The sequence below is a fragment of the Dryobates pubescens genome, chromosome 20 (genome assembly GCF_014839835.1).
Source record: "Dryobates pubescens isolate bDryPub1 chromosome 20, bDryPub1.pri, whole genome shotgun sequence".
Taxonomy (NCBI): Eukaryota; Metazoa; Chordata; class Aves; order Piciformes; family Picidae; genus Dryobates; species Dryobates pubescens.
This window is the reverse complement of record NC_071631.1, coordinates 13,480,174-13,492,356: the sequence shown is the minus strand read 5'-3', so window position 1 is coordinate 13,492,356 and position 12,183 is coordinate 13,480,174. Positions and strand designations below refer to the sequence as shown.

General features: G+C 58.8%; 2 protein-coding genes across 3 annotated transcripts; both read right to left on the bottom strand.

The window, feature by feature from the left end:
* Window positions 1-228: 228 nt before the first annotated feature.
* On the bottom strand, window positions 229-9,140 carry TTYH2 (tweety family member 2). Of its 2 annotated transcripts, XM_054170811.1 has the most exons (15): window positions 8,895-9,140; window positions 8,024-8,196; window positions 6,590-6,701; window positions 5,977-6,197; window positions 5,790-5,885; window positions 5,628-5,700; window positions 5,470-5,539; window positions 5,258-5,313; window positions 5,074-5,166; window positions 4,913-5,005; window positions 4,681-4,823; window positions 4,384-4,569; window positions 4,197-4,275; window positions 3,712-3,724; window positions 229-2,057 (listed from the first exon to the last, which is right to left on the bottom strand). In XM_054170811.1, the coding sequence occupies exons 1-15, from the start codon at window positions 9,021-9,023 to the stop codon at window positions 2,014-2,016; spliced, it is 1,581 nt and encodes a 526-aa protein (XP_054026786.1). In that variant the 5' UTR covers window positions 9,024-9,140; the 3' UTR covers window positions 229-2,013. The 2 variants fall into 2 exon arrangements, with proteins under 2 accessions (XP_054026786.1, XP_054026785.1); XM_054170810.1 differs by lacking the exon at window positions 3,712-3,724.
* Window positions 9,141-9,983: 843 nt separating this feature from the next.
* RPL38 (ribosomal protein L38) lies at window positions 9,984-11,900 on the bottom strand. Its single transcript, XM_054171131.1, has 4 exons — window positions 11,862-11,900; window positions 11,450-11,510; window positions 10,138-10,260; window positions 9,984-10,054 (listed from the first exon to the last, which is right to left on the bottom strand). The coding sequence occupies exons 1-4, from the start codon at window positions 11,862-11,864 to the stop codon at window positions 10,029-10,031; spliced, it is 213 nt and encodes a 70-aa protein (XP_054027106.1). The 5' UTR covers window positions 11,865-11,900; the 3' UTR covers window positions 9,984-10,028.
* Window positions 11,901-12,183: the final 283 nt, after the last annotated feature.

The following is a 12,183-nucleotide window of genomic DNA, read 5'->3' as shown; positions in this document are numbered from 1 at the left end:
CTCTGGGCAACCTGAGCCAGGGTACTCACCACCCTCAGTGTCAAACATTTCTTCCTTCTCTCTAGTCTAAACCTCTCTTTTAGTTTCATCACTTGTCACCTAATCATCCTTTGTCCCACCACAACAGGCCCTGCTAAAAACTCTGTCTCTCCTTCTTGTGGGCCCCTTTAAGTACTGAAACTACAGGCGCTGGCTCAGCCCAGAAACCTCTTGAGAAGGAGATAAGTTTAGTACAAGTGTTTATTGTCTCTTCCCCCAAAGGGCACATACAAATCAGGCTGGACTCCAGCTCCTAGATGGAGTCCGAATGAGGTTAGTTCACATGCGTTTTAAAAACAGCTCTTCTACCAGTACCATTACATCCAAACATTAAAAGCCAAAAACAAACAAACAAACAAAAACCCCAACCCCAAAAAACCCAATCAATAAACACCCCCTGGAAGTTTCCAACAGCAAGTAATGCTAGTCACACGTACCACAGACAGACGGCGTTAGGGGACTGACGGATATGTACAGGTTATCTTTAAAAGACACAGTGAGTCACTGCTATCAAGTAAGACCTCCCCCCCAGCTTGCCCAAGGGGGACAGCCTGGCCACCCTCAAAGGGCTGCCCAGCTGCAGCGCTGTTAGCCAAAAAGCAGGGAGGGAAGGGATGGGTAACCACCACCAGACAGGGAAAACCTTTGCCCTCTGATGGTGTGGGTACAGGAAGAGCCCTGGAGCGAAGCAAACCCTGGTGAAGCCACTGCTGCGGTGTCAAATGTGGTAACCAGAGCTGAACTTGCCCTGGAAAGGGACCTGAAAGGTGAGTGGGCATGAAAACGCCCACTACCCTGTCTGCACCCTTTAGGCTGGGATTTCTGGGTCCATCCCCAGGCAGTGGGATGGAGCAGGGGGTCTCCCTGCTCACAGTGAGCGAGGGACTGCTGTGGGGAAGGGGACTTTGCTCACATCCTCCCAAGGCAGCCCATGCTGAAATGGGCAGTCACAAATGATCTGGTTTAGCTCATGCTGGTTCCCTCTGGCTCCTCAGCTCCCAGAGCTGCTTCACCTGAAACCCTGGCAATGCCAGGCAAGCTCCCCAGGACTGCATCCTTCCCCAGGGATGTCCCTGACACTCTCATAGGGGTTTCATACTTTCTCCAGGGCTGTCCTGCAGAAGGAGGGGAGCCTGCCCCAGCCCTTACTGCTGGCCTGCCTGCCCTGGGAAGCTGAATCACCAAAAAAGAGCCTACAAACCAGCCAAAACCTTGCTACCAACATGCACTGCAGGAAACCTCATCGTGGGACAGAGGCAGCGAGTTACACTGCACCCCTGCCCTGTAGACAACTCATAAAACCCAGGAGTAAAAGCAAAGGAAAAACCAGCAAGGCCAAATCATCCCTAATTCTACAGCTTCTGAACCTGGGGCCAGGGTGGAACAGCCAGGGGGGCACGTGGAGCTGGCAGAGGGGAGCAGCCACTGTCCCCCCAGGTGCCGGGAAGGGTCTGGGATCACTAGTGGTTGGTACTGCATTGCTACAGGAGTGAAGGGACCGCTGCTGGGACCCCTCCCCAAGGGGCTGGGGGGCAGCCCGTGGTCCCAGGCTTTGTGCTCCAGTAAGAGGGAGCTGGAGTAAACTCCCTTCTGTGGCGTAAAACATCCCCGAGCTGGTGGAGATGGGGTGGGGATGGAGGAGCCGGCACAGGTGTGTGAAGCATCTCCAGTCCTGCCTGGCCGCGGCACCGCCCGCCTGCGGCCAGGGTTTGGTCCCAGAGCTGCTGCCACCCGTAAGGCAGGAAGACTTCAGACCGAGAAGCTGCCGAGGGGGAAAGGAGGGGGAAAGGGGGGCAGAGGGCTCCCCACCGGCGGGGCTGGCGCTCCGGCTGCCGCCGCTGCCTTCCCCACCGCCTTTTCCAGGTGTCTTTGGTTGCCGTTAGGGAAATGCCGGCGGCGATTTCTCCTCCTCCTGCCGGCCGCTCGGGGCGAGCAGGTTAGGCTGGGAACTCGGTGCCGTGGTGCCTGATCTGCTCATCGGTGACAGACAGGTAGGTGGCTCGCATGCTCGGGGAGTACTGCAGGGAGAGGAGATGGGCGTCAGCAAAGCCCCAAACCTATGGCGTGTCCCACCGAGCCCCCACCAGCCACGGCCAACCCGACCCCTGCACTGCCAAGCGCTGAGGAGCTGCTGAGGAGAGAGCCTGAGGATGGAGAGGGAAGGTTGCTTCCTGTTTCTTTTAATCCCCAATTAATCTGCCACGAGTAAGGGGGTCAGACCCTGGTCACAGCAGCTGAAGGCTGGAAGAGATCCCCCAGTCAAGGTGCTTCAAATGCTTCAGGCTCTGCTTTGCCCCTTCCCCCACTGATGGGATGCTGTCAGGTTCAGAGAATCACAGAATCAGTTTGGTTGGAAAAGACCTTTAAAATCATCAAGCCCAACCATTAACCCAGCACTGCTAGGTCACTACTAAACCATGGCCCTCAGCACCACATCTACACAGCTTTTCAATCCCTCCAGGAATGGGGACCCCACCACTGCCCTGGGTTGCCTGTTCCAGGGCTTGACAACCCTTTTGGGGAAGAAATTCTTTCTCATGCCCAACCTAAACCTTTCCTGGCACAACTTTAGGCCATTTAGTCTTGTCCTATCGCTTGTTCCCGGGGAGAAGAGACCACTCTCACCTCACTACAACTTCCTGTCAGGTAGTTGTAGAGAGTGAGAAGGTCTTCCCTGAGCCTCCTTTTCTCCAGACAATGTGCAGGCACTGTATGGTGGCAGAGCAGGATAGGGTTTAGCCCTGATGGAGCACCCCAGGCTCAGGGTCTGTTCTCTGTGGCAGCTGAGCTGAGTTTTCCCCCTTGATTCTCTCCTCCCATGCACTAACCCTGCCCTGGGTTTGCCAGGGCTCACTGGGTGCCCACATTGGCAGCTGCTGCAGGCTAAATCTCTGGGGGTTTCCCAGCCATGACAAGGTGTCCCCTTGTCACTGGGAAAGGGAGTAGTGGTGAGCCCAGGGCAGAGACCCAAACCTCCAGCCCCCTTCAACCCTAGCAATGCTGCAGAATTCAATTTCCCCAGCTTTCTGCAGGAGGCAGGGACATCCTGGCCAGGCATTAAGGAAGATTATTCTGAGTTTGTTATTACAGACCGTGAAAGTCCTTCCTTGGGGATCTGAATCCTGGTTAAATTAGACCATTCAGGGCAGGCAGAAGTGCTCAAATTAATCCCCCCCTCCAACCCCCACCCCTGTTCATCCTCCTGTGGGGAAGAGGTTTGCCAGCTGCCAGGTCTGTGCAAGAGGATTACAGCCTCCCGTGCTGGCACAGCTTCGCACTTTCACCTGATAGCAAAAAAAGTCTTCCCCAGAAGAGGCAAGCACAGTGTCCCTGCCATATCCCCAGACCCACAGCACTGCCACTGCCATGGAGTGAGACAGAGTGGGGCTTTACTGCTTCAGATGGAGACACTGAGGCAGATTAATTGCTGTCAGAAAAGGAGGGGGGAAAACTGCATCGAGAAGGGGAAGGAAATAGGAACCACTTCCCAATGTACAGGAGCTGCAGATCCTCTGGGTTGGGGACAAAATCTGGGCCTCTTCCTCCCAAGCCCTCCACACCCTCCCCGAAATCAAAGCAGCCCCTTGGGAACAGGGATGGAGGGAGGGACTGAGGATGGGAACCCAGCTGCTGCCCCAGGATGAGGAGGGAGAAGGAAGTGGCTGAACTTACTCTTGATGGGCAACTTAGCTCCAAAATAATTGATGCAAAAATAATAATAATAAAAAAACGAAATAAAGAAATAAAGGAATAAAGCAGGCATTAACAGAGGGGAGAGGGTTAAACAAGCAGCAGGGAAATGTAAACATGCACAGGGGGACCGTGGCAAGAGTCCTCTGAAAGTCAGAATAAATAAGAAATAAAGCAGAGAAGAGCAGCTATTTTGGTCTCTTGTGAGCACGTGGCTGATGACCTCTCCCCACAGCTTCCATGGGCCAGCCAGGAACTGGGTTACAGCAAGACAAGCAGGACAGACGTGCTCGCAGATGTGGCACGTCCTCTGCAAGGGCAGGAGGAGGGGGCTAAGCTCACCCATCACCACCCCAGGAGATCTCACATCAGTGCTCTGGGCAAGGCTGAGAGGGGCTCTGTGGCACCCGGCTATCCCCTACCCCAGGGTGTCACAAGAAAGACTTGGCTTCGGCTGCCCACCGTACCGTGGGAGGAGGAGAGCCTCTGCCGATCAGGGGCACGTTCTCGTAGCGTGGGTTTCCCCCGAAGAGCACGGCCTGGTTCCTGGAGGGGGGACAGCTCATCAGAGCAGGGGACATGGGGACACCCCCAGCATCACCCTGCATCCCCAGTGTCGGGGGACAGCACCTCCAAGGGAAGGGAGGGTCTCACATGTACTCGGAGACGGGGGCGTTGGAGATGGTCTGGGCTGGGGGGTGGAGGCTGCTCTGGCTGCCCAGGCTGCTGCTGTAGCTGCAGAAGCTGCGGAGCTGCCCCCGCGCCGGGTTGTGGCTGGCGATGCGGCGTGCCTGCGGGTTGAAGGGGTCCTCCTCGTCCATGTCATCATAGTCCTGGTCCCTGTGGGGATAAAATGCCAGCACTCACACTCCTGGCCCCTTGGCAGTTTCCTTGTGCCAGACACACAGCCACGTGTGCCCCACCCATGGCAGAGCTGTGTGCTAAACCCACCGGCCAGTGAAGAGCTTCCAGGCGTGAGGCGTGGCACAGATGATGGCAGAGAAGCAGGCGGCCACCAACAAGGAGAAGAGGATCAAATAGAGCAAACCCTCTACCCCATCATAGCAGATGCCAATGAGAGCGTCCAGGTAGTCCTGCAGCAGGAGATGGAACAGGGTAGGGATGGTGGCAGTGAGGGGGTGACCCTAAGGGCCATCTGTCCCCACCCTTACTTCGTCCTCACCTTGTGCAGCCCCCGGCAGTCCAGCATAGCTGTGAGCTGGTGTAGGCTGGTCTCTGAGGAGTTGAGGAGCTGCTGGACCCCCAGAAGGTCTTTCTGTGGGAGAGAAGGAGGTCAGGCAGGTAATGGGGTGTCACAGGGCCCCAGTTACCCCCACTTCATACCTCAGCTGTTGGGAAGAGGGGCAGAGCAAACTGTATGAGGCCCTGGATCTGGATCTGCATAGTGGTGAGTGAGCGCTGGAAGACGGTGAGAGCCTGCAAGGTGGGAGCAGGGAGCAGTCACAGACCCAGCCAGCCCCTGGGGACACCCCCTGTCCCTGAAGCAGGGTGCTCAGTGCCCCCATACCTGCTGGAAGGGGTTGCTCAGGCTCTGCTCACAGTACAGGTAATAGTGAACCACCTCTGCAAAGCAAACAGGAGACACTGGTGTAAGTGTCCTGAGGGGACTAGTGTGGGGGTGGCAGAATGGCAGTGGATTGCACCAGACCCCCAGGCAGATTTTGGGGGAGCACTAGGGTCCTGTTCTGAGCAAGTCTCCACCCTGCAGCCAGCTCTCACCTGCAGTGATCTCACTCTCTGTCTCATTCATGATGAATTTATCTGGGGCCACACAGAAGTCGCTGGTACCCTGCAGGGACAAGAGAAACATCGCTGGGGCCAGGAAGGACAGGAGGGGTACAGCTCGGGCACAGCTGGTACCACCCCTTCCCACTCACCACTGCTGCTGCTGTGTCCAGAGCCATGGAAGCCCAGCTGAGGATGAGGGTCAGCAGCCCACAGCACAGCATCCTGCGGGGAGAGGGGTGAGCATGCTGCGGGGTCCAGCACTGCTGTTCTCAGCAGCTCTGGCACTGTGGGGCCTGGCCAGGGGTACTCACGTGGTGAGGAGGCAGCGAGAGCGCTTGGCCAGCCCCAGGCAAGCCAGGAGGCAGACGGTGAGGACGAGGATGAAGAAGAGGAGATAAGCCAGCCACCTGGGCACAGAGGAAGGCTCTGTCATGGTTGCCCACCTACCCAGCCCCACCAGGGGATGCTCCGGCAGCCCAGCACCATGGCCCCACTCACCGGTAATACTCAATGTAGGCGACTTCGCTGGCCAGCACGGTGAGGTTGGCACTGGTGCCCTGCCAGGTGGGCAGCCCTGAGAGTTGGAGGACGATGCTGCTGGACAACTGCTGCATGAACTTGAGGGTCTGCAGGTAGTCCCCCCGTGTGGCTAAGAGCTCATTCAGCTGTACCAGGTGCTGCTCCAAGGCCACCTGCATCTGCAGCGTGGTGCCTGCAACCTGAAGACAGTGGCTTCGTCAGCATGGCACTGGGGGCTTCCCTGCTGTCAGCCTCACATCTGGCAGAGCCATTTGCCCCTGCCTGTGGGATGTGAATCCTGGAGCATCAACCTCCCCCCACTCAAGCTGGATCCACCCTTTGGGATGGCCTTGCTGTGGCCCCCCTGTCCCTTCCTGGTCACAAAGGCCCCATTCTGTGGGGTGACGTCACCCTTCTGCACTTGGCGTGGGCATGGCCACCCTTGGGGCCTGGTTGGCAGTGCAGGATGCTGAGGTCCCTCCTGCTGGATGCATCCTCCCAGTGCTTGGACTAAGCCCAGAATGGGGATCTGTGTAACCCTGGGGTACATGGAGGGGGGTCAGATGGGGAGCACCCTGCCCCGCAGCCCTACCAGTGTGTCGATGCCAGTCAGGGTATGATTGGCATGGTCAAGGGCATAGAGTAGCTGGTACACTCCATCGTTGGTCTCACTGTTCCCGTAGAAGCCGATGCCAACAGCTGTGCTGTGGGCAGAGAGAGGACCCCAGTTAGAGGGGAGGAAAGTACTCAGCCTGATGTGGGAACTTTGCCTTGGGGCTGGGGAGGATGTGGAGACACAACTGGACAAGGGAGATTCCCTGGACCATTCCTGGATCCCCCACAGTGGCAGGGCAGAGCCACAGCAGATGCAACATGGACAGCATTGTAATGGGGACATGTTCCCTGCTGGTGCCCACAGGGCCTGGGGACACCAGGGCCTGGCGCTGTTCCATGGGCTGGGCACTGGACAGAGGGTTTTCCTGCCAGAGAGATTGAAGGTGGAGGGGCGAGGCAAAGCAGATCAGGGGAATCTGCTGGAGCCATGGCTCCAGGCCCCATGGTGAGCACACTGCAGTTTTGGCACTCTCCAGCATCTGGTGTGCCAGCAGGTGAAACTGGGCTGGATGCTGGAGCTGGCTCTGAGGAGGGACGTGCCCCTGCTCTAGCTCAGTCATGTGCCAGCGCGTGGCCAGCACGCACAATGCTCCCTCAGCACAGCAAACACCACTAAACCCATCAGCAAGTGGCGCATTTGCCACCACCAGGCCTTGAACAGCTGCAAACAGGCTCTGTGTGGCTGTCGGGGGTGGTTTTGAAGCCCCTGAGGAGCTGCAGAACCAGGTGCTGGGGAGGCTGCGGGGTGCCCTAGGGCTGGAGCAGCAGGAGGATCCCGGGAGTGGGATCCTGGTGGGAGCATGTCAAGCTCATTAGTGCCATTTCCGTGCTCCGTACAATGCTCCAAGGCAGCCATCTCGCTCCGCCCAGGCAAACCCAACCCCTTTGTCTGGCGAGTGGGTCATGGCTGGGCAGCCAAAGGGCCTCCTGCCCCATTCTGTCCGCTCTGCCCAGGCCGGGCCTGCTGGAGGGCACACAGGCTGGCTGGTGGGGGGGGTCCTCCCAGCCACAGGCTGCTAGAAACTTAGACAGGCTTGGAGCCCAAGCCAAACGACCAAAGCACTGCCAGGTGAAGTGTCCCTTTGCCTAATTGCTTGGGTTGCAATTAAGGCTGGGCACACGAGGGACCTGCCAGCTGGGTCACGCTGCCGCCCGCCATCTGCTCTGGGCTGGGATTAGCGACCCGGCCCCGCTCCCACCCGGGATTAGCTGGGAAGGCAGCACAGCTGCAGCAGGGACAGGGCAGGGCTGGCTTGTGTTCGGTCCCCAGCATTGCCCCAACATCAGCAGCTGTCTGGAAGGAGGCAGGGATGGACCACATTTAATTGCTTGGATCTAATTAAAGGGACTCATGGCTGGAGCGTGGAGCCCCCTCAGTGACAGGGGGACAGCACGAGGTCCCCATCCTCACCAGCAGATGAGCCCAGCGGTGACAGCCATCCAGGTGACACAGCAGGAGTGGGGTCGCTTGGTCTCAGGCTCATGGTCCCTCTTGCAGCAGCACAGGCAGATCAGGTAGACGGTGAGGAAGAGGAGGTTGAGGCCGAGGCAGACGGCGGCCACCAATCCCAGGAAAAGCAGCGACTGGGAAGAAGAGAGGGGACAGTCAGTGCCCCGTGCCCATCACGTGTGGTGGACAGGATGCAGCCGTATCCAGCGCCCCGTGGGACGGTCACAGGGAAAAGAGGAACCGTTCCTGCTGCCCCCACATCAACCTGTGACCCTCTGTGGATCGCACAGGCTAGGGTACAGCAGACCCTCCGAGAAGTGGTAGGGCACTGGTGCCGAACCCCCCTCATTTAGGGGGTATCCTGGGATGCAGGAAAGCAGCAGTGTATGCCAGGAGCCAGCGCACAGCATCCGGCAGCGCCAAAGTGAGAGGTGACTCCCCCTTTTCCCTCCACTCGAAGGGTGCTGGGGCACCGGCGCTGCACCCCTTCCCTCACTTAGGGGTCACAGCGGTCCGTGCTGGGATGCGGGGTGGCTGCAGTGGGTGCACGGCACCCAGCAATGCCAAAGCGAGCGGTGACCCCCCCCCGCTTCCTCCCCACCTTCCGAGGGGTGCGGGGGGGTCCGGCGGTGCCGGGGGTGCCGGTGCGGGCTGGCCCGGCGGGGGGGCTCCGCTGCCCGCCCGAGATGAAGGGCGCTTTGTGAGATCAGAGCTGGCGCCGGGCGCCGCGGAGGGAACGGATGTGTTAGGCAGGGGGGGGACGGGACGGGGATGGACCCCACCCGGCGAGGGCTCCGGGGTCCGCGGGGAGGGGGGGTTCCGGGGTTGCTACCTGCTGGTAGTCGGGGTCCCGCGGTCGGAAGTCGGCGGGCACGGGCTGGAGGCGCAGGCCGCGGTGCGGGAGCCCGTGCAGCCAGGCCGCCCACCACGGCGGCAGGTACTCGGGGCGGGCGGGCGGCATGGCGGCGCCGCGGGGGGGTACCGGCGGGGCCGGCTGGGGCCGCGCTGGGGCCGGCGGTGGCGGGGGGCGCCGAACCGCCACGCCGCGGGGCTTGGCCCGCCCCCCGACAGCGCCCCGCCCCTGGGCCTGGCCCCGCCGCCCTGGGATCCACCCTCCCGGAGCCGCCCCCAAACTCCGCCCCGTCCATGGGATCAGGGCCTGTCCTGGGTGCCCGGCGCCCAACACAGCTCTGCTGCCTCTTAGGGACACTGCACCCCATCACGCCCTGCTATAGGGGGCACCACATCCCTGCCCTGCTATGGAGGCGCTGCACCCCAGTCCCCTGCTGTAAGGAAACAGCAGTTCATCCCCCACTTCCTACAGCAGCACTGCGCCTCATCACTGCCCTGCTATAGGGACGACACATCCCATCCCCTCCCTGCTACAGGGGAATCCTACTGTTACCTCCCTCCTACAGGCTCACAACTCCCCTTCCTCTCAGTACTATAGAGCAATAGGACCGTGCTAGAGCACTGCACCTCATCCATCGCAGCTCAGTGCTCTTCTGTAAGGAGGCAGCACCCTGACCCCACTGCTATAGATACTGCTCGTGCCACCACCCTGCTAGAGGGGCATTGCACGTCCCTCTCCCTGCTACAGGGGCACTGCAGCCCATTCCCTCCCTTCATCACCTGCCACAGGCCTGGTGCAGGCCCCTGTTCCATAGGGGAAACACTCCCCTGCATCCCCCAAAAAAGGAACACACTGGTAGCTAGGTGTGATGGATAGGGCTGTTTCCAAACCAGCCAGGATCTCCAAGTGTCCTGGAGCCCCTTGCTTTGAGCTGTGGGACCTGCTGCCAATACCCCAGGCTGAGGCCCGAGGATGGGACCACTGGCAGCTCTTGCTGCACCCCCAGAAGGGGAAGCTGGGTGCTGTGGGGGGCCGGCGCTGTTGGAAATGAGAGAGATGACACTGGAGAACAGTTTAGGTTTTATTTGTTGTAACAAAGGTGGTGGAACAGACTTATTTCAGCTCCTTCACGGCCAGACCTGGGGAGAATAAAGAAACAAAGGTTTGAGAGGCCTTGCCCACAGCCCACCTGGCTGGGGGACCTGAAGGAACAAGGGGTTACCTGGAGGCAGAGACTGCTTCAGCTTCTCCGCCTTCTCCTTGTCTGTGATCACCAGAGTGTACAGGTACCGGCTGCAGCGCACCTTGAACTTCACATTGTCCTTGTTCTTCTTGATCTTGACCGCTGCAGGGCAGAGAAACAGGTCAGAAATGACTCCCACCCCAGCCACGGAGATGGTGACAGCCCGGCCTGGCTCATCTGCACTGAAGAGAACCCAAACCAAAGTATTTATCCCACACTATTGTCACTAACTGCCCCAGATGGAGGGTTTCACCTGTCTATCAGGTTCCTCAAAGCTTTATTTTGGGGCTGTTTTATTTCACAGCAGCAGTTTACAAGAAAAAAGGTGACATAATTGTGTCTCACATTCTAACTCTAACCTGTAACCCTAGAGAGTTCACTCCAAGGTCATTACTTCCCTTTGTGATCTCCTGCAACTTCAGTGGCACTGGAGCTAGTAACAAGCTCCCTTATCTCCGCCACCAGTGCTTCCCATGTCCTTATGGCCTTAAGAAGCTGAGCACCTCGCCAGCTCTTCTCCTTCTCCTCCACAACCCCTGCAGCTCAGCATTACAAGAGCTACTGCAGAGCTGGAGTGAGCTGAAAGGCGTGCAGATGCCTGTCAGCAGCTACAGCAGCATCTTGGCACTGGAACTCTCCCTCCGCGCCCACAGCGGGGAGTTAATAAAACACTTCCCAAAGGAAAAGAGCCTCTTTGCCATGACAGCTGGATCCAAACAAGCAGGAGAAGAGGGAAAACTCTTCAAGGGTTGTTAAATACTGAGACAAGGCGGCTTCTGTGTTTCAATTATAGTGGTCTCTGTATGTGCAACAGAAACCCTCGCGTCTGAGTGTGATTCACTTGTCACTCTGACAGAGCTCCTCAGCGTCTGACACCTCGCAGATTTTTTGAAGGCTACAAGGCAGAGACTGGGAGCTATCTGCAAACAGCTTCCAGAAAGCTACAGCTGGGGCTTGGCCAAAACTCTCCAGGGTGAAGAACAGTGAGAGAATCTGGGCTGAGGGGGTGTTGGAGCAGCAGCCGCTGGAAAAGCCCATGCCTGGACCCCAGCCCTCAGCCATCACAGCATCCCCCTGCCCACAGGTAGTGACCTCATCACTGAACTTGCAATGTCACCCACCAAAATCCCCAGCACTGTGCCCCACTCAGTGCTTCCAAGCCAAGCAGATGATCAGTCTTGGCGGGAAGCCCCTGCAGCCCCACTCCGACAAGGGTAGAGCATTTTCTGTGCCAGAGCACCCCACTACACGCTGTTGCAACCCAAGGCACAGACGGCAACCCAGCTCTCACACTTTGCATCCTTCCTTCTGGCTGTCAGCAGAAAATCTTTGATCTCCTCAATCTTGCGAGGCTGCAAAGAAAATGGAAACTCAGGGCACACAATCCAGCTGATATCTTACTGCCCTGCTCACTCGGTCTCTGTGTGAGTCTTGGGCTGGTTGTGTGCCCCATGGTTCCCTAACGAAGTTCCCCCACCCGCCCCAGGTTAGGGAAAGCCGGATCCAGTCCCAGTCATAAGCCAAAAGGGGGTCGGCACAGTCACCCCCAGAGGCCCCACATCCTCTACCAAGCCAATTCCCAGGAACATCCCACTCTCCCTCACTCCCGGGAGAATGACCCTCCCGATCCCACCAAGCTCACAGGACACCCCCAGCCCCACGGGCTGATGCACAACGCTCGCTGTCCCTGGGCCCCTTCTCACCATGGTTCCAAGCTGGGCTCAAAGCACTCCAACCTGCGGCAAAAACAACCCAAGATGGCGTCAGAGCAATCCCACTGCCCATCAACGGCCGCCCACCATGGGCTTCCCCCGCGCTGACCACCCAACAAGGGGTCTCTCCGCCTCGCCTCCCCCGGTATGCCCCAGGGTCGCCCTGTCCCGTATGAAAGCGGATGGCGGCGGATCTCAAGCCCCCCCTCCCCGCACCGCCTTCCTCCGCTCCATACTCACAGCGACCGACTCTACGCAGAGGCCGGAAGTGAGCGCTTACTTCCGCATCCGAGCCTTAGCCCCCACCCCCTCG

Bases quoted from the DNA above. Each gene is read 5' to 3' on its own strand.
- TTYH2 (XM_054170810.1), bottom strand. From the start codon at position 9,023: ATGCCGCCCGCCCGCCCCGAGTACCTGCCGCCGTGGTGGGCGGCCTGG. The intron at 4,570-4,680 runs GTGGGTTTAGCA...TTATCCCCACAG, and splicing joins TGGAAGCTCTTCACTGGCCG to GGACCAGGACTATGATGACA. The intron at 4,276-4,383 runs GTGAGACCCTCC...TCCCCCCTCCAG, and splicing joins GCCCCCGTCTCCGAGTACAT to GAACCAGGCCGTGCTCTTCG.
- RPL38 (XM_054171131.1), bottom strand. The intron at 10,261-11,449 runs GTGAGAGCTGGG...TCTGCCCTGCAG, and splicing joins CAGAAGGAAGGATGCAAAGT to CGGTCAAGATCAAGAAGAAC. The intron at 10,055-10,137 runs GTAACCCCTTGT...TATTCTCCCCAG, and splicing joins GAAGCAGTCTCTGCCTCCAG to GTCTGGCCGTGAAGGAGCTG.